This window comes from Xenopus laevis, chromosome 4S (assembly GCF_017654675.1).
Source record: "Xenopus laevis strain J_2021 chromosome 4S, Xenopus_laevis_v10.1, whole genome shotgun sequence".
Classification (NCBI taxonomy): domain Eukaryota; kingdom Metazoa; phylum Chordata; class Amphibia; order Anura; family Pipidae; genus Xenopus; species Xenopus laevis.
The window spans coordinates 18,810,415-18,834,695 of record NC_054378.1 but is presented as its reverse complement, the minus strand read 5'-3'; the positions used below and the strand labels follow the sequence as shown (position 1 = coordinate 18,834,695).

General features: G+C 41.0%; 1 protein-coding gene across 2 annotated transcripts in view; it reads right to left on the bottom strand.

The window, feature by feature from the left end:
- Positions 1-760: 760 nt before the first annotated feature.
- sbf2.S (SET binding factor 2 S homeolog) overlaps positions 761-24,281 on the bottom strand; it is a 185,014-nt gene continuing 161,493 nt past the window's right edge. For both annotated transcript variants that reach the window (XM_018260291.2, XM_041560994.1), the window contains 12 exons: positions 21,554-21,738; positions 15,510-15,686; positions 15,228-15,329; positions 14,492-14,677; positions 13,097-13,223; positions 12,369-12,496; positions 12,054-12,287; positions 9,460-9,564; positions 9,053-9,231; positions 8,790-8,877; positions 4,271-4,402; positions 761-3,032 (listed from right to left, as the gene is read on the bottom strand). In XM_018260291.2, the coding sequence (XP_018115780.1) occupies positions 2,934-3,032; positions 4,271-4,402; positions 8,790-8,877; positions 9,053-9,231; positions 9,460-9,564; positions 12,054-12,287; positions 12,369-12,496; positions 13,097-13,223; positions 14,492-14,677; positions 15,228-15,329; positions 15,510-15,686; positions 21,554-21,738 (1,742 nt within the window). In that variant the 3' untranslated portion in view covers positions 761-2,933. The remainder of the gene's footprint in view (positions 3,033-4,270; positions 4,403-8,789; positions 8,878-9,052; positions 9,232-9,459; positions 9,565-12,053; positions 12,288-12,368; positions 12,497-13,096; positions 13,224-14,491; positions 14,678-15,227; positions 15,330-15,509; positions 15,687-21,553; positions 21,739-24,281) is intronic.

The window sequence follows — 24,281 nt, the reverse complement described above, 5'->3', positions numbered from 1 at the left end:
CTCACAAGAATCTCATGTTTTCAGAACTGTGTGTTCAGTAAGTGTATGTCAAAGGCTGCATATAGTTATATATACAAGATCTTCTGGAGCTCGGAGAGAACAGGTCATCACCCACCAGTCTTTATGATGGGCATGTTCCATTCTATTTTTAGAAGAAACTCAAGATTCCTGAAGGTGGGATTGCATTTTACTTTAACTCACTCTCATATTGTAATATATTGACACAAATACTGTATGTGCCATATCAATTGCATAAAGTATCGATCAGCCTACAAGGGTCAACTGAGAAAACACCTTTGTCTTCCTGAAGACAATATTGCAGTAGGTGCTGTCTCGTCATTTATTGGAGATAAGTCTAAAGCAAATGGACTTTGAGTCTTCTTGAATACTCAGAATGTCTAGTTGCTTATACTTATCTCCACTTGATTCTGTATATCATGACCTGGATAAATGATAGGATGATAGGTATGGAAGCTGACAGTATGGAGTTTGGACCACATACTAATGAGGCAGAAATAAAATATGTAAGGTGCTGTGAGAGAAGATGTAAGAGAATACTATAGTCAACCTGAGTTCCACTAATGAGTGTTATAGTGGTGTAGTTACTTGGGGTAAAAGCAAATAAAAAAAATCACACCCCATTGGCTGGTCGTGCCATGAGTGTCTTAAAGTCAATCCAGACGAGCGTGCAGCATTCTAATCTTTTAGGGTGAGCTCAAATAGTATGTCTTACATTACATAGTGAATTATAGCAAACTTGGACCAGTCACAGTGATGTTTATTATGGGAAATGCAAGGTTACATATTTAGAAACAGCTTCACACCAGTTCCGAGGTTGAACATCTCAGGTGGTTTTAATCAACTTCCACGTGTTTTTCCTTATTCGTGTCCCATTCAAAGAATAGAAATCTGTGGCTTCCCATTAACTCCCAGTTTCGTATCACTAAGCAACTGTCATTTGTTTGCACTTTAGCAGTATATTTATTACAAGATGGTTAGCAGACACATCATTAACAAATACATAAAATTGTTAAAACGAGTTAAAAAATAAACCGTTGCCTAATTTGCCCCAGTGAGTAACCTAATGAGCCATGGGATCCGTACATTACAAAGTACATAAAAAGGTACTTCATATACAAAGAAAAATACAAATGTGCAAAAATGGGGCATTTTTTTTTCAATTAGAAACCGTGTGTTACAAAATGTTAAAGTGGAGACCATTTTGGAATAACAAAAAAACCAAAATAAAAACCAACAACAACCCAAACTCTTGGTCCTATAGGGTAAAGCATTTCAAGTTTTCGGCACTTTTTGGAGAAAAAAAAACAGTGGCTTTCAGGAAAAGTGATTAAGAAAGTGATAATAGGCAGGGTCAGTTTGGTTAATTTAATCCCGGGTCATGTTTATATTAAATTACAGGTTTAAATGGAAACATCCGAAAATACAAAAATTATTTATATATACAGTACAAACCTTGAAATATAAGGTAACCAGATTGAAAATCCAAAGCACTAGCTAAATATTCCAGTAAACAATGTCAGAAGTGGTTGTGGCAAAGACACGTCCTTTTTTTGGAATCATGGACGCCGTCTGTTTTTTGAAGGACATGACCGTCCCCAGTGCTTTTTTTGAATAAGAAAATGAAGCAGAATAAAAGGTTTGTGTATTAAAAGGGGGCTTCTTTTTTTTTTTAAAAGTATCAAATTACTTCACATTGGGAACAGATTATGTACACAGTGGATACATTTTATTTTTAAAATTCCTGAACATGCCAAGTGTTGTACTTTGTTTCTTCTTGGTGACGTTCATCAGGACATCATCGGAATAAGTGCAAGTGCTTGCTATAAGGGGTAGTGCATTTATACGTTATTTACACTGAGGAGGAAGCATGTGCAATAGTTACCTAGAAAGGCCAGTTGCACTGGAATGGACGTGAACATTACTCCACCATACGGAAAGCTGAGAGGTTGTCTTTACTGGAACGGGTGGTCACATTCTCCTCCAAATGCGAGCCGTCTACATTCTCCTCCATATTCTGGCTGTCCGCATTCTCCACCATATGCCGGATATCCACATTCTCCACCATATGCCGGATGTCCACATTCTCCACCATGTGCCGGATGTCCACATTCTCCACCATATGCCGGATGTCCACATTCTCCACCATATGCCGGATGTCCACATTCCACACCATATGCCGGATGTCCACATTCCACACCATATGCCGGATGTCCACATTCTCCACCAAATACCAGCTGCCACGTTCTCCACCATATGGTGGCTGTTTGAATTCTCCACCCCACTTTGAGATGAGAGGCCGGCTAAAATGGAACGGATGCCTAACTTCTCCACCATACATTATGCTGAGCACTTGGCACTTCCTTAGCTTTGAAGAGAGGCAATTCCAGCACGGCAATCTTCCAGTTCTAAGCACGTCAAAACCATTTTAACCCACTGCACTTACGCTAGACCCAAACCCAGGCTACCTGCAGTAATTCATTCATATATCTAATTTCAATTTGTTATGTAAACACAAACTATTTTATATATACATGTATCCTTCCTGAAATGACCTTGAAGGTGTCATAACCCAATGAAGCCAAACTGGCAGAACCAGAAAAAGTTAAGATGTAAACGTCACAGGTCCAGTTTAGCTGCATCTCTCTTGGTAATAAAATGGGAAGGTTCCAGATTCTACCATTGTGTGCTTTTACATCAACGCAATAATACTCATATATGAAGCCGTATAAAGCTTCCCTGTGCTGCCACTGTCAAATAGAAAATTGTTTAGCTAGGCACGGCTGATTCCTTCATACCCCATTCCTTCAGGTGGGTAAATACAAACCACCATAACTGATGGGGTATTAAGCTCACAAAGGCCATGATGAGTGCCATCTTTTTCTCTTCGGCTTTTCCTTAGATTTTCTTTGTTTTTAGGCATCAGATATACAGCTCTGTATCTTGTCCATCCACAGCTGGGCACTTTGAGCATCCTGAGCACAGAAGTTATATACCCGCTTGTTGGTTTTTACCTGCAAAAGAGACAAGGGTGGCTCATGGCTGTGTGTTCATACCAAGCTGAATCACTGTCCGCATACTTAGGATATCTGTGAGTAGTGAGCAGGTTGGGTATTCACCTCTATGGAAGCTGATTACAGAAAAGAGGATGAAGTCTGTGACTCAAGTAGTGGGTGGGACTAAAACACTCTTATGGCAGCTTACAGGGGGTGGGGTAGGGAGTCTGTAATTCAAGCAGTGTGGCGGGACTAGAAGACTCCATGAAAGCCGACTAGGGGAATTTCAGAGTGTACTGGACATGAAACATGGATATTGTTAGATGCACAACACACACAGAACAGATTCCACAAACGTCAAATTAGGCCTAGCTTAATTGGCTCTAAAACATATGAAATTATTTACTCTGTAAATGTGACTGGTATAGTAGCCAGATTTATCCCAATAAAAACAATTTCAAGAAAGTGCCATGCTCTTCCCTTTGCCATTTCCCAGTGAGGTCACTCGATGGAATTTGGGCCCCACCCTTTTAATGCGATGGGTCCCAGATGGCATCTGGAAGGGAGCCCTAACATTTCTACATCTTGGAAGAATGTGTTTGTTTCACATTGTTATCTGCTTTCAATTATTCATACAATCTATTTTAGATTTCCACCTTTGTTCTGTTTTCTTAGATTATGCAGGAATCACAGATCCGTGACCGTCTTGGCCTCTGCTAAAAATGGCACAGAATTGAGAGAGATTAACACATTTATGTGTTAACCCAAGATCTGTAGCAGTACTGCACCCCAAAAACAACATGGACAATAACCACTACAGACAGAAATCACATCACATACAGTAAGCTGGAAGTTCTTATGTAAAAGTGCTGGTCACCCAAGGGAGCAGTAAAGCAGTGGGCTGAAGGGGGAGATTTGGGGTGAATGCTTATTTGTGCCCTGGGTACCCCTGGAACTATAGCAGGGTGACTGTTACCCCAATGTTTCTATAGATCTGTAACCTTGTTATGAGCTAAGGGGGCCCAGCCTGAAGGCCAGTTAGGGGGAGATTTGGAGTGAGTGCTTATTTGTACACTGGGTACCCCTGGAACTATAGCAGGGTGACTGTTACCCCAAAGTTTCTATATATCTGTAACCTTTTTATCAGTTAGTGAGAGATATGGGGTGAGTGCTTTGTGACCTGGAACTAGATCTGAGTTTGGAATGTTGTTTAGAAGAAAGGTTCTTTAGTGAGTTAGTTACAAAGTTGTACTCACATCAAAGAATGCTTTTTCATTGGCGTGTTTTGGCACTCCTATAGTAGGGGCTGCAGGGATGACCGTTTCAACATCAGCCAGATCAATATAACCCTTACAGCTTGTATCTTCCCCTGAATCATAGTATCTCAGCTGAAAGAGAAATGCAGATTTCAGAAACCAAACAAAATACTTTCCCCCCGACTGCCAACAAGTTAAGCATAGAGCACCTCCTACCTACCCAGCTAAAAGCACATTCCAGATCCAGTACCCTTCCCAATGGAGTCAAATAAATCAGCTATTTATAGGAACCAGTATTGTTTTAATGAAAGGGTAAAAGCTGCTTAGGATTTAGAACTTTAGCATTGTTATTTTAGATTTATAATGAAATCTGGAAAAATTTTAAATTATGTGCCTAGAGGGGGTATAGAAACTTAACGGTAAATGTAAGGGAAAGGCATGAAGAGAAACCTGGGAACTGAATGTGCAGGGATATCTGAGGGTGTGAAGAATGGATACTAAGCCAAGGATAGGCATAGAACCAAGGATTCTGGGTATGAAGTGGGCAACTAGGCCTGATGGGACTTAAAGCTGCTTGATCTACAAGTACCCATAAGCCATAGTAGAAGGTGCAGTAAAAATAAACCTATAGCAAAGATAGAAGATTGGTTGCATGGACTGCTTAGTACCCATCATGTCCCATTACTAAGTCCCCAATGCTATTGTATTGGGTTCCATGTTTTCCAATGCCTGCGATGAGGTGGTTCAGTAGGTGTTGGATCCCAGTGCCATCTCTTACTTATAACAGCACAGTTAACAGGTTGCTATGGCAAGCCATGTTTATTGAATGAGCAATAGGATATCAAATATAAATATCACCCAATTGGTGCAGACAACGGTGTCAACCAGGTTGAGCATGGCTGAAACAGCTCTGTACAACAATGGAATAAAGGTGCACCAAGAGTATGTCTAGAGGGAGCTGCTTGGTGGGGATAAAGGAGCTCTGTATCTGATGAGTGTTCTCAACTCAGATATCCTGTGGTCAAGTTCTTGAAAGGTGCTGTACATTATTCCAGATATAAAGACCATGCCAAGTGAACCACATAATTGTACTACTACTGGAGATGAAGAAGAGCTGAAGCCACAAGGTGATGGTGAAGTTGCTCTTGCACCAATTATGAAGATCATGATTGGAGAACTGGGCTGATTTTTCAGTCGACTACAGGCTCTTTGCTAGGGATGGGCTGCACCTCAATGATGATGGGGCAGCTGTTTTGGGAGAGAAGATGGCTAGAGGGTTGGAGGAGATTTTAAACTAGGTGTGGGGGGGGAGGGTTCAGTAAAAGATTCAGTGGTAGACAGGTTAGATGAGATGGTGGGCAAAGAAAGGGAAAATGGGGGAGGAGATTTGGCTGGGGATACTGTTAAGGATAGGGAGGACCACATGCCATATGTTTAATATGGTGCCAGTATTAAATGTATGTTTACAAATGCAAGAAGTCTGACTGGTAAAATGGGAGAGCTGGAGCTGCTGGTGATGGAAGGAAAATATGATGTGATTGGTGTGGCCGAATCATGGCTGAATGAGTCGCATGACTGGGCAGTCAATATCAGTGGCTATACTTTGTTTCGGAGGGACAGAGGCAATAGAAAAGGAGGAGGGGTATGTCTGTATGTTAGGCAGGATTTAAAAGCTCATATAAAGGAGGAGGTTATGTTAGAAAATGAGGGGCCAGAAGTCGTATGGGTGGAGTTCTTCACCAATTGTAAAGAATCCAGCAAATTAATTGTAGGCGTATGCTATAGACCCCCTAATGTAAGTGAGGAGGAAGAGACAAAGCTCCTAATGCAAATAGAAAAGGCTGCTAGTTTAGGTAAAGTAATAATGGGGGATTTTAATTACCCAGATATTGACTGGAGCAACGGTACTGCTAGATCAGTTAATGGGAACAAGTTTATAAACTTATTGCATGACAATTTTTTAGCACAGGTTGTTGAGGAGCCTACCAGAAAAAATGCTATTCTTGATTTAGTGATCTCAAATGACCCAGAACTTATAGCAAATGTGCAAGTCATTGAACCCCTGGGTAATAGTGACCATAATGTTATATCTTTTAATGTCTGGTGCAAAAAACAAAAATATACTGGGGCAACAAAAACCATGAATTTTGCAAAAGCTAATTTTAGTGCCTTGAGGGCTGCCCTACAGAGCATTGATTGGGGCATTAGGTTTTCAGCTAAAAACACAGAACAGAAATGGTTGTCCTTTAAAATGATATTAAATCATTACTGTTCTCAATTTATTCCCTTAAGGACTAAACGTAGAAGCTCTAAGAATCATCCTGTGTGGCTTAATACAGAGGTAAAGAAGTTAATGGGAAAGAAGAGAAAGGCATTTAAAAACTACAAATCTGTAGGGACAGAAGCTGCATTTAATGAATATAAACACTGTAATAAATGTTGTAAATCAGCAATCCGGAAGGCTAAGAAAAGAAACGAAGAGTTGATTGCGGTGGAGGTGAAAACTAACCCTAAAAAGTTTTTTAAATATATTAATAGTAAAAAGATGCAGGTTGAGAGTGTTGCTCCATTAAATAATGGTACCAGTATGGTTGTAACAGATACAGATAAGGCAAATGTGTTAAATCAGTTCTTTTCTTCAGTGTATACAATAGAGGAGTCTGGGTTCACAGGCTCACTAAATAACTGCACGAATGGTTCAGCTCAATCTAGTCAGTGGCTGACTCAGGTTATGATTCAAAAAGCTTTAATACAAATTAATGTAAACAAGGCTCCAGGGCCTGATGGCATACACCCCCGGGTTCTAAGAGAGCTTAGTTCAGTTTTAGACCAGCCCTTATTTCTGATTTTCTCAGATTCACTGTCATCTGGTATGGTGCCTATGGATTGGAGAAAAGCTGATGTTATTCCAATATTTAAAAAGGGATTACGATCTCAGCCTGGCAATTATAGGCCAGTAAGCTTGACATCTGTGGTGGGCAAATTATTTGAAGGCTTGTTAAGGGATCACATTCAAAATTTTGTCCTAATGAATGGCATTATGAGCAACAATCAGCATGGCTTTATGAAGGATAGGTCATGTCAGACGAATTTGATTGAATTTTATGATGAGGTAAGTAAGATTCTGGATAGTGGGGGGGCAGTAGATGTGATCTATTTGGATTTTGCCAAAGCGTTTGATACTGTGCCCCACAAACGACTGCTTTCTAAACTAAGGTCTGTTGGGCTTAATGAAGTCGTTTGCACGTGGATAGGAAACTGGCTACAGGATCGGGTACAGAGGGTGGTTGTTAATGGGACATTCTCTACTTGGAGTAAGGTTCTTAGTGGGGTCCCCCAGGGCTCAGTATTGGGTCCACTTTTATTTAACTTGTTCATTAATGACTTAGGGGAGGGTGTTGTAAGTAATGTATCAGTGTTTGCAGATGACACAAAACTATCCAGCCCAATTAATTGCATCCAGGATGTGGCATCCTTGCAACATGATCTTGACAAACTGGCAATCTGGGCAGCTAAGTGGCAAATGAAATTCAATGTTGATAAATGTAAAGTCATGCACCTGGGATGTAAAAATATCCAAGCCACTTATACCCTTAATGGGACTGCACTAGGCAAATCCATTATGGAAAAGGACCTTGGAGTCCTTGTAGATGATAAACTTGGCTGTAGCAAGCAATGCCAGTCAGCAGCATCAAGGGCAAATAAGGTCTTGAGCTGTATTAAAAGGGGCATAGATTCACGGGAGGAGGGGGTCATTCTTCCACTTTATAGAGCACTTGTAAGGCCCCATCTAGAATATGCCGTACAGTTTTGGTCTCCATCACTCAAACAGGACATTATTGTATTAGAGAGGGTACAGAGAAGGGCAACTAAGCTGGTAAAAGGTATTGAAAATCTTAGCTATGAGGAAAGACTGGCCAAATTGGAGATGTTCACGCTGGAGAAGAGGCGCTTAAGGGGTGATATGATGACTATGTATAAATATATAAGGGGATCATATAATAATCTCTCTAATGCTTTATTTACCAGTAGGTCTTTCCAGCTGACACAAGGTCACCCATTCCGATTAGAAGAAAAGAGGTTCCGCCTAAATATTCGGAAGGGGTTTGTTACAGTGAGAGCTGTGAAGATGTGGAATTCTCTCCCTGAATCAGTGGTACAGGCTGATATATTAGATAGCTTTAAGAAGGGGTTGGATGGCTTTTTAGCAAGTAAGGGAATACAGGGTTATGGGAAATAGCTCATAGTCCAAGTTGATCCAGGGACTAGTCCGATTGCCATTTTGGAGTCAGGAAGGAATTTTTCCCCCTCTAAGGCAAATTGGAGAGGCTTCAGATGGGTTTTTTTTTGCCTTCCTCTGGATCAACTGGCAGATAGGTAGTTAATAAAAAAAAAAAAAAGGTTGAACTCGATGGACGTGTCTTTTTTCAACCTTACTTACTATGTTACTATGTTACTATGTTACAACAGACATTTCAATAGAACCGTTCATTACATGGTTCTGTAAGGCTTTGCTTACCTGATGCTTCGTTATATCAAGTACAAACCAACGAGGCTTCCAGCCCTTTAGCAAAGCTCCTCTTTTGTAGAGTATGCCTTCAAATGACCTGCATAGGCACAATAAAAAGGGTCTTCTCAGAAATCACTTAATACATTGGTAAAATGGACAAAAAATGAACAGCCTGCATCAGAAATATCAGAAATTATGAAAGCACTAGATTCATACTGAAGCTCCTAGCTTTGACCAGTAAACCTAAATGATCGTTAGTGTCACTGCGATACCTGTTCTCCTCGTTCTTGGAGGTAAAATGATTGTACAGTGTTGCAGTTCTTCTGTCGACTCCATTGGAAGGAGAAGCGTTGGGGTTCTGTTCGTCTCCCAGGCCGCTATCAGGAAGATGCACCATTGATCTCTTCTGGTAGGACTGCAAATTGGCTGAGACGAGGCTTGCTGGATTGCTCTGAAAGTCAACAAGAAGACGGAAGGAAACGACAAAAGAATATCTGAAAAGGATAGTCAACTTCACAATGGGTCATGGTAGCCATCTTGTTTCATAGACCAAGGATTCCTTGGATATATTTATAATTTACAGTAGCCAAAACTTTATTCATTATATAAAACTAATTTTCCTGTATAAATCAGTCTGCAGCCTTGAACCCCTATTATACTGCTGGGTACGTGTACTCACGTTCTCTTTCTTTGCGTTCTCCTTGAGCTTGACTTTGGCCCTCTCCCACAGAAGCTGCCACCTCTCTGAGGTCTGGTTTAACTTGCTTTCCAACCTCTCAATCTCCTGCAATGGGACACAGTGTTCAGAGCACATTTTATTACAAGATCCGTGCAGCAACAGGGGAAAAAGGTCAGGAATTTTTTTTATGGATCTGGGATGACACTGATCATAACTGGAGCCAACGGTAACATTTATTTATTTATTTTGGTCTTCATTAAACAGCAATGGTAGAAGTCATTTCAAAATAATTTTTATTCCTAACACCATGATAGCATGTCCTTTACGTGACCTATTGTTCTAGTGTTTAGATGAGAACAGTTGGACGGGTTCTTATAATGAGCTGAGAAAAGGAATTGTTACACAGCAGAATATTAATTAATCTGTAATTTCTATTGTAAACTCAATATTCTTTCTTCTGAGGAGCAAATAACATCCTGACAAGAGGAACGGGGCAGACACACAGTGTGTGCAGCCAGACAGAAGATTGGCTGGAATTCAAATAGGAAGCCTGAGCCTTAAATCCTCAAATTAGACCAGAAATAAAACGTTGAATTTTTTTTCTTCCGATGCACTGTGTTGGCTGGTGCATGGCACCTTGGAAGTTGAGAAAATGAAGATAAGATGAAACTCTATGGCTGCATGCCATAACATGTATGGCCACTAGTGTAGGATCCATTCACGTTGACAATGAAGAGTAAATACAGACCTTTACTTCCCCTTTAAAATGCTTTACAATTCGCTGTTTCAGGCAGTTTGCTCATGTTCCTGTCCATGGATAGGATCAATCAGCATTCTGCCCCCTCCCAGATGTGATAGTAATTTATTAGGCTAGCTGCTAAAGGAATTTCCTGGCCTGGGATCATGAAACACTATCTTGGAGGCCACAAGCATCAAGCAAATGATGGTGGATGGATTTGAAACATTATAATAACAACAAACCTGTGAAATGATTCAACTTTTTTTAAGGCCATGTGGAGGCGTGAGGATGGAGTTTTATTAGGGAGTAAAAAGTGTGACTAAAACGTAGTGGATGGAGCCAAATATCTGAAGAACATGGATTTGCATTCCTGGTAACCTAGATTTACTCTGTTGTAAGCAATAAACAGCCTGCAAATACTCCACTACTAGCTGGAGCTTTGATTTAGCAACATTGACTCCATGAAATTCCATGAAGTGTTGTTTACCGTTTCATTTAGGTTGATTTAAACGCTGTGTGACACCTGTGGACTTCATCCAGAGCAGTTCTTGTTGGCAGTTTAAACCCACAGTTCATAAAAAGGTTAAACATTTGTCTATCAGTTATTGAGACAAAGTTCCAAGATTGTTTCAGACTGCAAATAAATTGACCTTCAAGCTGGGCTTCCAGGTGAGCAAAATCCCACCCAAATACACATTCAGGTAGGACAAACCCAGAGTTTAGGAATCAATGATCTAGAGTGTGTCACTCCTATGCTCCATTCCTCAATGGCTCTGGATCCAAAATGGCAGCACCCATGGCCAATACATCGTGTATAAATGTCTGCACATTGGTGTTTGACTTCCGAGTACTGAAATAGGTGTTAATGACCCAGGTTCAATGCCTGATGATAGGACTTTTAAGTTAAGTTCCTGGGTGCATTCTAAATTATTTTGTACTGCCTGTGTATCTGGTTCTTGACCCTTTCCAAACTGTCTATTCCACTCCAGCCCAACTATAGCCTGTGATTTCCCCAAGAGGTCATTTTGGTTTGTTCTCCAGAGTCTAGCCTCTTCTTCTTGGTCCTGACTTCAACCTCAAAAGACCCTGACATAGCAGTCCAATTTTACTTCAAGTGTTATTAGTGGTCAGATTAGAATGTGGTGTTGGAATCCTCACTTAGTTGTCATCATATCTGCAGATCAAAAGCCAAGAGCTACGGTAATCAGCTCCAACAACAGTGGAATAAATCACTGGCTGCAATCTAATCAAATACCCTGGCTTTGCTTTAGGAACTCGGTGGGCGAGCATCGGTTTACAGAGTTTTCTATAAAATTCAGAATATTTTACTTCCCTCCGAGGACTTGTTATTTTTTACACAGTATGAAAGCTACACATGTCAAATGATTACACATCTGCATTTTTTTTCTTTGCGGTCAACAATGTGTGTGTGCGTGTGCCAGTTACTACACTTCCTAAAATTCTGTCAACCACAGAAGCGCAAAACACAGTTCAGTGCTCTATATAATTCCAACAACTCTTAAAGGGTAGCACTTGTTACTGTTCACAGCAGTAAATACCCCACGGGATAGAGGCTCTACCATAGATCCTTGAGATGTGAAATGTTAATACAAAGGGTGTGTGATGCACATATTTTGGGGATTCATTCTTGTCATGTAAAAAGGATGTAACTGGTTTAAGCGCCAAGTCTAACCATAATGAGAAGATGTTTGGAGACAATTGAATGTGGCTTTGGGATTTATTGGCCTCTAATTAATGTATAGTTGCAGTAAAGCCAACGCTCAAAGACTTTTTTTCCTGTATTCCTAAGTTTTTTGATGACTATAGTACCATAACAAGAAGTTCAGTGACTTACATTCATAAGGTGAGTGATGGCATCAGGCTGTACTTTTTGGACATCATCATAACATGGCCAAACAACTTTCCTCTTCCCTTGCTGCTGGGCCTCTTCTCCTGAGTCGGTCTCATCTGAAGTGTTGAATCTGGAAGGGGTTATGATCCAGTCATAGGAGGGACCTGATGCCAATGTCTCCTCCTTGTAGTATTCCCACTTTCTCAGGGTTGAGATGTTGGCACTTGGCTTCAGCGCCTGGTCGAGAAGGTAACATGTTACGTAAGGACTTGAAAGATATTATGCCAGTAACATGAAGTGTCCCAGAGAGAATCTTACCTCTAATTCAGTTGGAGCATACAGGTAATTGAAGAAAACTGTTTTTTTCTTGTGTATCCGCTCAATGTACTCCCAGATACAAATGCCCCTTCTTGAGTGTTTATCACCTTTGTCTTCAAACAGTGTCCCTGGCATAAGTAGATAGCAAGGCAAAAATTATTGACTATTGTTTCCATGCTAACGGTGGAAAGGCCTGAGAGAAAAGAAGGGAACGGTTCTGCAAAGTAGAACTGTGAAGGTAGCTAATGGGGAATCTGTGGGGATATTAATCCCATTGGTTTGGGAAAGAAGTGTTGGAAAAGCAGATGAAACTTTTGGCCATATAGATAATACACAAACACTTAACTGACGAGGGCATGTCAAATAATCATTACTGATTTAAGACAGTGTTTTGCTTTCATTTAAACACAGATCCTTCATACAAATTGCACTTGAACTTCATGCGATCATCACTTAGTAAAGACAAAAAAGCTTTTTGGAATTTCTAAGAAAACATTAGCACTCTGTGACTGCTTAATCTCAAGTCAATCAATGCTTATAAAATAATTTTCTGGAACTGTACACTGGGTTCCCTCAGAGCATCAATCATTCTAGTAGATGCTCCTCATAGCTTTGGAGTTCATCAACCTTCACTTTCCCAATTACATGACTTGTAATTATGTAGAGAATCATGTAGAAATTGATTGCCTTCACGATATAATGAGCTGCAGACGAGCGCTGTCACATACCATGTTCCAATCTCTCGTAGTCGGAGTCCAGCAGGAAGGTCTTGAAGCGGTTGGAGACGTGATGGTATGCCAGGAACTTCAAATAGTATCGATTGAACTCAAACTCTGTTGGGTACTGATTATGTATCTAGAAAGAGAAAAAGAAGTGGGAGATTCCAGCATCCCATGAGTGATGGAGATGCTCTTATGGTCAGGGCGATACAGAGCGATGACATGACATAATGTCAAGTTGGACACAATCAACAAGACCCTCTATCAGAGAATGAATGCAATGCAGCAAGATTTGCAGCCAAGGGTTATAGGGTCTGTATATATTTAAACACACTTGTAAAAACATGCAGGCTGGTTGATCATTATGGGGTCAGCCAAAAGATAAATTCTTAGAACCATTCAAAACAAGGCCAGCTAATGAGTCTGGTCATGACTGTCAAAGCAGCTTCCCATCCGGCACAGTTCCTATAGATGGGGCTGTCTGTGGTGATGAGGGTTTGATCTCCTTGGTTTTTCTGAGAAGGCATCCTAGTGCCATAAGCTTTAACATATCAAGCCTGCTCAGAATGGCTTTAGTCTAGGGGTTTCTGGTGAAGCCCAGGCACTTTGAAGGTAAATCTACATAAAACCCATTTAAAGGTAAACTGCTTCTTTAAATGTTGATTTTAACAAGGTCCGAACCAGTTCATCACATTAGACCCTATTGCCCCATACTTTATGCATCTGCCCTTTCCGTTCTCGGCGGAAGCATTTTGGGTACACTATACGAAGAAAAGGTACTTTTTTTGGTGATTACATCATCAGGCTATTGTGCCCCAGATGTTTGTCTCCTGAAACAAAATAGTTTAGAGCTAATAATTCAGCTGACACCTGGGAAATTTGGCATAAACAAGTTTTTCTAAGCTGTTTTATTCTAGAAATAACTCCTTCTGTGCTTCCCTTAACAGCAGAAAGGAACACGGGCACTGGTCGGCATTTATGGGATTAATAAATCGGACACAATGTTTTCGTTTCACTCTGGGCTGTTGCTGGAAAAACAAAAAAAGTCTGAACTCATTTTTTCAATTGCAGGAACTATCAGGGATTAAGATCTAATCTGTTACAAAGCCCTTGGTTTGCTTGGAACTACTTTGAGTTTACGATGATTTATTCAGTAGGGTCTAGCCTTCCATTCACACACAATCATTGTTAAGACTTGAATAGCACTCAGCTAAGATCTCTGGCAAGAAACTGAAGCTTGTCTTACTTTAAGTAAAGATTCAGACAATCAGGACTAGAGCATTTTTAACCTGGATCAATTCTGCCTCTGTGTCCGACTGAATTACCCGGTTTTACCCTTGGCATACTTTAAGTGTCTTGAACAATGATAGCCAGGGACACTTGGACAGTCACTGTGGTGCTCACCTGATGGACACAATCCAAAAACTGCAGAAAGATGGGTACAAATCCGGTTCCTTGGCTGCTGGACGACAGATTACTGCGCTGGCTGAATTTATGGCCAAACGACAACCATTCCTTCTCAATCAACATGCGGAAACCTTCAAGAGTCCTGTAGAAAGGATCTCCCAGGATTTGTACCAGAGAGACAACCTAGAGCAGATAAGCATGTTCCTCCATAAAAACAATTTATTCATTTCTCTCCTACCATAGTTCCTCTTAGATATCACTTTGGTAAGAATGATTTAGGCAGAGGGCTAGGCATTTCTGACTCTTTATAGATATGGCACAATTGGCTGATTTAAGTTCTCTTGCTTCCTTGGGAAATGTGCTTGGGTGGGAAGAGACCAGGGCAGAAGAGATAATGAGTAGAATTAATAGGCTGGAACAGAGGTGGGATACAGACAGAAGAATATGGAAGAATAGTAAAGGAGAAGGCAGGAATAGAGGGTGGTATCTAGGCAGAGTAAGACTGAAGAAGAGTAGAATATAAAGAATTAAGGAACTATCACTAAGATAAACCAGATTAGTATCTTGGGGACAATAAGTGGTGGCTTGGGCAACATTTGTCCACGTTAAGCACCTTCAGCAACCAAACAAATGACCAGCAAATTACTGATTTGTTGTTATAGGTGACTTGACCAGACTTAACACATTTTATTACAAGGGTTGTAATTCTGGCCATATGATGTTTAATGGTTACCTGAGTAGTGATATCCCATCCATCCTCTAAGCAAATCAGTACCGAGGAACCACTTTCCATTAGCTCTGATATGATGACAGACAGCTGGATTATCCTGTGAATCTGCAGGGAAAGTATCACATTCATTCCCCTGTATTAAATAAGAGCTTGTATTGCAAGGGCAAGTTAAGTAAGACCCTTGCCCATCTCCCCCATGTTGGGAACAAGCCAGGTCATTTATTTGTATTTTACTTGCCCCATATATATCTGCAGGTAAAACACTAATATTATAAAAGTGATTACCTGTAAGAACCATTCTGATTCTCCCACAGCCTTCAGGAATGTTGAATCTGAATCTGTAGGGATGCTGCTGGGGACACAGGCTCGCATCAGCTTTTTAAAACTAGTCTTGACTTGCCGTAGGTCCCCGAACTCCACTGGGACAAATTCACAGTTAAGAGCAAAGTCAAACTTGAATCCCTGCAGAAAGGGAAGACATGGTCATCAAATGTCAACACGTATTCAAAGTGACAATACACAAAGTCAGCCAGCTTGGGGCTGTTGAGGAATGCTGGGAAAGGCAAGTCACACAGTTGAGTTTAGGAAAAGCGTCGTCTGTACCTTTAGTTTGCCAGTTATGAATTAGAAGGTCCCATGGGAATAAGATCAATGCAAGCTTACTAACCAATGTGTATTGCATGTCATCCATTCAATGTGTAAAGCAGTAATAATACTGAAATGAAACAAAAGTAACATGATACCAATGGCTAAGGTAGTGGACAACACATGGCCAAGCAGTTGGTTTAATTTCAACCTTACTTACCAACAATCTCTCCATGTATAGACACCATGGTGTCAGTTTCTATCGACCTTCCTATGCTTCCATGTATGCTTCCATCTATGGACTGTGGCGTCTCACATGCGTAAGGGACAGACCCAAAAATGAAAGGCGCTACAGTTTCTTCTCATTTTGGCTCTCCTTAAGGCCACCCCTTAAGAGTCAGATCAAATCCAGGGTGGTTGAGGTAAGATCGCAAGATGAATATCATACCAACATTACAGTTACCTACTAGCCTACTTTGAACATCGGGTAGCATGAGGAGCATGCCAAACTCTGGACACGTATCGTTAGAAGATATGGATCTCAGTTTATTCCATTTTATAAATTCTGGACACTTTTTTCTATAGGATTTGAAGTTTTCTTGACTTTGCATTTCTAAATTCTCCTTTAGTTGAAGATTTCCCATGAGAGCAGCAATGATCAAATCCTGGTTGCTCTTGGCATAACTGTGATTTTTAAAGATCTAGCAGGGCAAAGGTGAGCCAGGCAGCTCTCTGAATGTCCCTTTAAGGTCTCGTCTGCAGGCAAATGGCAATTTCCTCAATTCCAAAATATCTGCTCTGGGCTCTCCCTTGCTCTTTCTGTATTTTATTCTTCTCGATTTCGATATTAATCCGGCAGGTGAAGAAACGGTATCCCAAAGCCACAGCCTACAAAAGACCAGTGGTACGGAGAAAAGACCATATATTCCATAACAATGAGAAGTGGATATTAGAACGTAATTGTTATGGCTGCGAGAGCCCCAGAAAGCTGTTGGGTTGTCCCAATATCCTGCAAAGCTAATAATAACCAGCTCAAGGTCTCCTGGGCCATAGCAAGCCAAACAACAAAATTCCAGTAAGTCCCCAAAGCCGGAGAACGCTTCAAGCCAGGTGTTTCTGGAACCATTATTCTTATTCACGATCACTTCTCAAATCTTCAAATAAAATATGAAAGTAGTCTGAGTAACACAGGCAATGACTCCATTCATAGAGGACTTAGGTATCCGAGGTGCGATGGTACTTCATTCGCGGCCACAGAATCTGGTTAGTCTCGCTCTGCATCCTACTGATCCCTGAAAGCTCACTGCCGATGAGAGTTGTTTTTCGAAATGAGCAGGGACACACCCCCTTTCCTTATTGGATGGCTAGAGCGAGACAGGAAAGTGAGCCTTAGGTCAAGCAAGCAACTAAATAGCAGCGGCAGGTGTTGGAACAAAGTCCAAAGTGGTTCAGTTGGATTTATTTATATTAAAAAAGAACAAATCTCATTGGTTTTGCATTAAGGAGATGCAATCCAGGCGGAGATATTAAAGGGTATCTTCATCTGCTACATACAGCTTTTTGTATAATGAAAGATAATCTCATTTTGAGCTAAAGTCCCATATATCTATTAATAAAAAAATGTCAACAGTTTCCTAGTTATATGTAACGGTAATTGGTACGGAGAGCAGTGCGAGTTTAGCCATTTATATTCTCTGGTTCCGCCTCTTGAAAGAATTTAACAAGAATCAGGTCTGTTAATTGTTACATTATTTTGGAATACAGAGCCGAAGAAGGTAAATAACCCAAGAGACATGGCTTTCAACAGCAAATAACTTAAAAACCACTAAAAAATCAATGTATATTGGAAAGTTGTTTGAGTTATGTTTTATTTTATTGTTCAAAAAACTTATTTTTCAGTTGAGAATCATTCAGGTAGTAATTAACGGATAAGTAAACCTTTAAAATAAGTGAATGTAAAACTGATGCGGGGGCTATTCTAAGAACTTGCAATTTACATGTATTATTTATTTTCTTTTAATTCCAAGATGTTAAGGAATACTTTAATATGAATGAATTTTGTTCCAACGCGCCACCTGCTGGTCAGTTTCCCACCAGTCTGACCACCAAGTAGTCAAGGAAGTTGTCAGGAGAAAGAAAGAGGCTGCTCTAATGTTCTTCTAAGTAAGAAAGAAGTGAGAATTTTATTCCTAAGCAGAAGAACATCAGAGCAGCCTCTTTCTTTCTCCTGACAACTTCCTTGACTACTTGGTGGTCAGACTGGTCAGAAACTGGCCAGCAGGTGGCGCTGTTGTAACAAAATTCATTCACAGATTTATCAAGGGTCAAATTGAAAATTTTAATTAAAAATTCGAATTTTCGAGTTTTTTATGGTCAAAATGGTCAAATTTGACTAGGGAGTTTGAATCGAGTTTTCAAGATTTATTAGCGGAATTGCTATGGGAGATGTCCAGGGATCAATTTGGAGTTAGTTGCAGCCTTTCGCAGAAGAAAATAGAGTTTTTAAAATTCAAATTGAATTTGATCTGAGTTTTTGGGTCAATCCTATTGACCTGAGTTTAAAAAATGTGAGTTTTTTAATATATTTCGATTGGTCAAATTTCGAAATTCGACCCTTGATAAATGTTCCTCTATATGTATCCCTTAATATCTTGGAATTAAAAGAAAATAAATAATCAATGTAAATTGCAAAAGTTCTTAGAATAGCCCCCTCATCAATTTTAAAGGTTTATTTATACTTTAACCGCCTTTAGGAGGAAAAAATCCAGGCCTCACTATTCCTATTAGTCAAACAGAAAGGGAAAACAATCTGCATGGTTAATGTGTTTGCAGGAGAGTTGAGGCGAGATTTCAAGTCAGTTTATTAACCAATCTGAAATATATTCAATAATATTGCTGAGAAGTCCTGGACCATGTCACAACCCCCATGTAAGATTTGGGATTCCAAGAGGTCTGACGTACGAGTTTTACTCTCTCCTTATAATTCATATTGAGCAAATCTAAACTGTTGTCAGGTAATAAGCTCTGAATATGCTCAGTCATGCCGTAAAGAATGAGTCTTTCGCCCCAGGGCCTAGCGATTGTATCCGTGTGTACAGGCAAATATAAACCGAGACAGAACAAAAGTTCAGATACTTGAAAGAGCAAAGCTCCAGAGGTGACAACATAAACTAAACAATGTATATCAGCAAAGAGGCCGCCATGAAAATTCCCATTAAGCAGTTTGGATGCTTGTACCAATAAGATGTAGGCTTGTGCCGATGCGTTTCGCAGCATGGAGTAGAGTCCTGCAGCGGGTCGGGTACCCTCAAAAACCTGCGGTACACTGCGGGTGGAAGTTCTGGGTGCGGGTATAGACGCGGGTCGGTGGTTCTGTGGGTTTGCGGGTCTTCTCAATAGCGATTTTTACTCCTTTTTTCTGATCACGCCTACTTCCGATAATTTCACTTCTGGTTTACAATGACAGCACTTCCTGTTTTACTCCTTTTTTTTCTGATCACGCCTACTTCCGATGACGTCACTTCCGGCTTACAATGGCAGCACTTCTTGATTCTTGATGGTCAGTGGATTGCGGGTCCAGGTTGTGGACCCGCTACTTTGTGGGTAGCGGGTCCAAGCGGGTAAGAATGCGGGTTGCGGGTCCGGGTTGCGGACTGTAGCTTGCAGGTCCGGGTTCCAAAAAATGGACCCGCGCAGGACTCTAGCATGGAGTGCTAGAAAGGTGTCACTGCAACCTCGGGGTCTACAGTGCTAAATGACACTGATTTTTATTGAATCCCCAGCAAGTGCTTCAAATCACCCAGTGCAAAAGTGCAAACACAAAAAAGTGCAAGCGTGCATAAGGGTGTAATGGACTCTATAGAGACATAGTCCCAAAAACTCAAAGGCACCGGCCAAAAGGCACAGCGTTTCTTCGAGTCTGCCTTTGCCTAAAAGCTAGGGCAGACCCCTTTATCCCGACCCCCCGCACAAGGCACAGGCAGGGGGTAAGGTCACTGATAGCATGCAAGGGAATAGCGCCAGAGTTAATCTGCCACGAAAAAGAAAGCACATAGGGGCCCAACATGCAAGCAGAGGTTTAATGGCTCGGTGTGAGAATGCTGCAGGCAATAAGGGCATGGAGGATGGATGGCATTCCTTTGGCACAAGAGATAGTGTCGAGGTTGGACAAACAACCTTGTACAATGGAGCTTTTCCTGGAGAAATTGCCGCTCCTCTTACAGCTGTTCCTGGCACAGCATCAAATGGCCCGAGATACAGAACGAAAGACCAATGTCCTGTAAGCGGGAGGCAGAAATCTGCCTGGGTCATGGGATTATCACACTGTGTGTATAACAGCACCATAAATGTAAATTCTGCCGGAATATTCAAGTGTCGCTGGTGATTAGGGCTTGGGTATAAACAAAGAGACATCAGTGGAATTCTGAAACTGCACTGCAACAATTATAATGGTATTTGGGCTTTAGGTTTTCACATTAAAGTGATAGTGATCACTCATTTAATTGGCCACTAGGCGCACAATATTCTTGCAGAAATGGTAAGTACAGTCTAAGAGCACGGGATGTTAGTGCTTACAACAGGGGTTATATACTAAACTATGAGCAAACTTAGGGGGCTGTTCCCGCTGAATTGTGCTTAGTACAGGGGAATACCTATGCTGCCTTAGTTTTATGGGATCTCTCTGTACAGGTTATGAGCAAACTTAGGGGGCTGTTCCTGCTGAATTGTGCTTAGTACAGGGGAATACCTATGCTGCCTTAGTTTTATGGGATCTCTCTGTACAGGTTATGAGCAAACTTAGGGGGCTGTTCCTACTGAATTGTGCTTAGTACAGAGGAATACCCATCTGTACAGCCTATTAGCAAACCAAAGGAGCTGATTCTGCTGATTTTCACTTACTATCTACAATGTCAGAGTCTCTTGATACCTTTATACAAGTTGGGTGCACAATAGTTGTTGCTGCAATACATTTACAACCCTGTTGTGTAGGTCATCACAAGACCATCTCCAAGTACAGTTTACAGCTTACCTTGTAACAAAAATATGCGTTTTTCTGCTTTTAAAAGCTTTTTAGTAGCGTGTCCCTATGATTATGACTCAGGTTTACCCACCCAACTCACTTGGTATATTCCCTGCACATACAGCAAGTTGGTTGCACGCAAAAGGTTAACAAATTTAATGAATTGCACTGCCAGACCGAGATGAGATTGATATGGCCACTTTGAAGGCGTATTTATAGGCAGAGCCCACGACTATTAAGATAATTAAATACATACTAGGCACAAACATTCCCGATCCAACTATTGTGCAAAATGTTCAAGTTCTGACCCGTGATTTATTTTTTTGAAGGGGAACAAGAGCAAACACTGGAGGGCTCAGCAGAAAAACAAGGAAATACTTTCCCTAATGATCCATCCCGCTCCCTGTAATTATTCTAATTTTCTAAAACCGAATATTTCTGAGAACGGAGAAAAGTCAACAGTATTTTGGGTCCAATTGAAGGCATTTTTCTCATCTTTTAAGAGGTCCATGTTTATTAGCATAACCCTCCAGTGCACATTCACTTGTGATATTCGGAAACATTAGAAGAACAGAAAGTCTACGGCTTAATTTAGAGGGGCTCTCATTTAAGAATAAAGTTGGGAACTGCCATATTGCTTCCCTTGAGAAAGTACAGTATTTGGGTATATCTTAGACTATAAATAAACACCTTAATGAAGAATAAGAAGAGTAAAGCATCTTACCCTTAACTGAGATTTCTCGCCAAATATGTAGAGCGCAGCTTGGCGCTTGAGTAGTTGGCTTTGCAGGGCAGAATGGTCAGTGTAGGTAGTAGGTGGGTCCTTACCCACGAGACGCGCTCCAACATCAATAAGGGGTGTCTGAGTGGTGATTAAGCGATTGCTTGAGCGTAGACTCGCCCATACACCTAAGGTACAAATATCAGTAGAGTTAGTGTTGGAAATGAATGGGTGAAAACGGAGGGTTTGTGGGAAAAGAAGGTGCTACGAACTTACCTTTATTCTTAAAGGCCTATTAAAGTTGGGCTATATAGAGGTTAGATGGCCATACACAGGGCCTGTTGCTCCCCCACTAGTGCTCTGCCAGCAACCGGAAGCATTGTATTCAATCAGGTGCAGGCAGAACACCGAGGATTTTGGTGCGAAATGCTCCATTTTGGATTTCACACCAATATCCATCCGCAGTTCAATAAACAAGGAGAGCAACTGAAAATCCTAAGCCTACCTAGTCACTACTTGGAGCCACAATGGTCTGCTCTGATCAATATCTGACTAGGGTTCGGTCAGATTGGGAAGATGGGGCAATGAATACATTGGGCTGTAGCTATGGCCCTTAACTAACTGCATAGGTTCCCTATGAGGTCTTATCTTTGATCTTTGTGGCCAAATGTTAGATGGGGTGGGGGGGGGGGCAAATCAGGAAAAGATCCATGTGTTTGATGCCCTTTGCCAAAAAAAGAAAACTTATCCCCGCTCAGCATTAGAAGTGGTAAAGCCAATGCCGTGGTGGCTACTATTAAACAATGGGAAATCCTATAGGGTGGTGGAAAACTGTAATTAGGAAATGAGATAGGAAATAGTAAGTCACAGAGAGAGCGAATGAGTAAACGGCATAACAGGGAAAGAGACAGAAAGGCAAGATAATAACACTTTATTTATAGTATTGTCTAGGGGTGGGTGCTGAAGAACATCTGAAAGCATACAGTACATAGACTTGAAGGTCTTCAGAGTATGATGGAATACGTAGTTTGACAACAGTTGAAGGGCTTTAAGCCACCACTAGAGGGAAAATATTCTTGTTCTTCTGTGATTAGGAACCATTGTGGTTGGTTAGGGCCAAAGAACAAGGTAGGTGGACAAATCCAAGGAGGTCTGTGCCTAAACCATAGAAGAAGTGGTGGAAGTAGAGCTGTTACAGGAACAGGCATGGAAACATTATGGAACTTATCCCTTCTCTGGAAACAAACTGCATTTTTATGGCCAGTGATATTGGCAGGGAGCAGAGCCACTACCAGCCAAACATCAACCATCTCTTTGCAAACGTGTGTCATCGATTCCATTGCAAAGGTGACGTCAGTGTGAAGATCATTAGCAATGGAATCTAGCGGGTTGTCCAAGAAAACAACTCTTAGCGCTGGCACTATAAGGGGGCTGGAATGAACGGTGGCTGGTAGGGGTGTAAACCAGAAAAAAAACAAACTTAAAGGGCAAGTGCCACACTTTCACCTGTATTTGTTTTTTAAATAACATGAGGTTGATGCCCAATTTCTATAGAATGGCAGCTTCACACTTGCACAATGTGTCAGACTGGGCCTTCTAAGGACCACCAGAAAACCAGAACTTGAGGGTCCAACTTTCTCAAAAATTAGTTGTAGACAGCCCTAAAAGTTATTTAGACCTATGGTGAAGGGCCCTTGCCGCCCTCCCCAATAACCAGCCCACACATAATAGCTATATGCACCATCTGTGGGGTAAAAGATATGCAACAAGGCCCTTCTGAAAACTTGGGGTGTTAATGGTAATGGCAGATCTCCAGTAATGATAATGATGATATTTACAAGACAGATGGACAGTCTCCATTTGCGCCATAGTATCTGATTTGGGATTATAATTGGGGGGAAAAGATTATCCCTGTCCCCAAGGACTAAACGGCAGGATAGGAGAAGGAGAGAGAGAGAGAGAGAGAGAGAATAGGCAGAAATTTACAGTGAGAGTCAAGTGCAGACAGAGAAGCAGACACAGATCACGGTTACAGATTTCCCATTGGAAAGTTTCAACCAATCAAGATACAGCAAAATCTCATCCCGCCCCAAAGGTTCTTTATCAATGGACTTGGGTCCTTTCCATGTTTTTAAGATCAGACTGCAGATGCTGAGACTTAATTAACATTTCATAATTAAAGGAATAGTAATTTAAAGGCCCAGATCTGAATTGCAGCCCAGACTCAACCCTGTTTATTGCTACATAACTTGACTTACCTTCATACAGGGAATCTGCTTGTGAGACAGGCCCCTTCTCAATTAAAATGCATCAATGACTTCCTTTAGCCAGTATTAGGGCCCAGCCAGTAAAAAGCCTCAAGATACATAACCAATTAATGCAAGCCTAAAATTGTGTCATTGACTGAAATCTAAAGGCTACATTGGCATCTTCTCCAATTATCTCATGCCACTGAATGTGACTTTATCTTTGATTGTATTGAAACTAGGGATGCAACAAATCCACTATTTTGGATTCGGCTAAATCCCTGAATCCTTCGTGAAAGATTCAGCAGAATACCGATCTTTTTTTTACTTCCTTGTGACAAAAAGTCATGTGATTTCCCTTCAGGCCCCTACTAGGCACAGTCTTGATGCAAGGGCTTGCTTAAATCTTTACCTTTACATTTTAATTTAGAGTGAATGTAAATGCAGCCCCTAAGGCCAGCCACCCACCCAACACCTGTAAATAA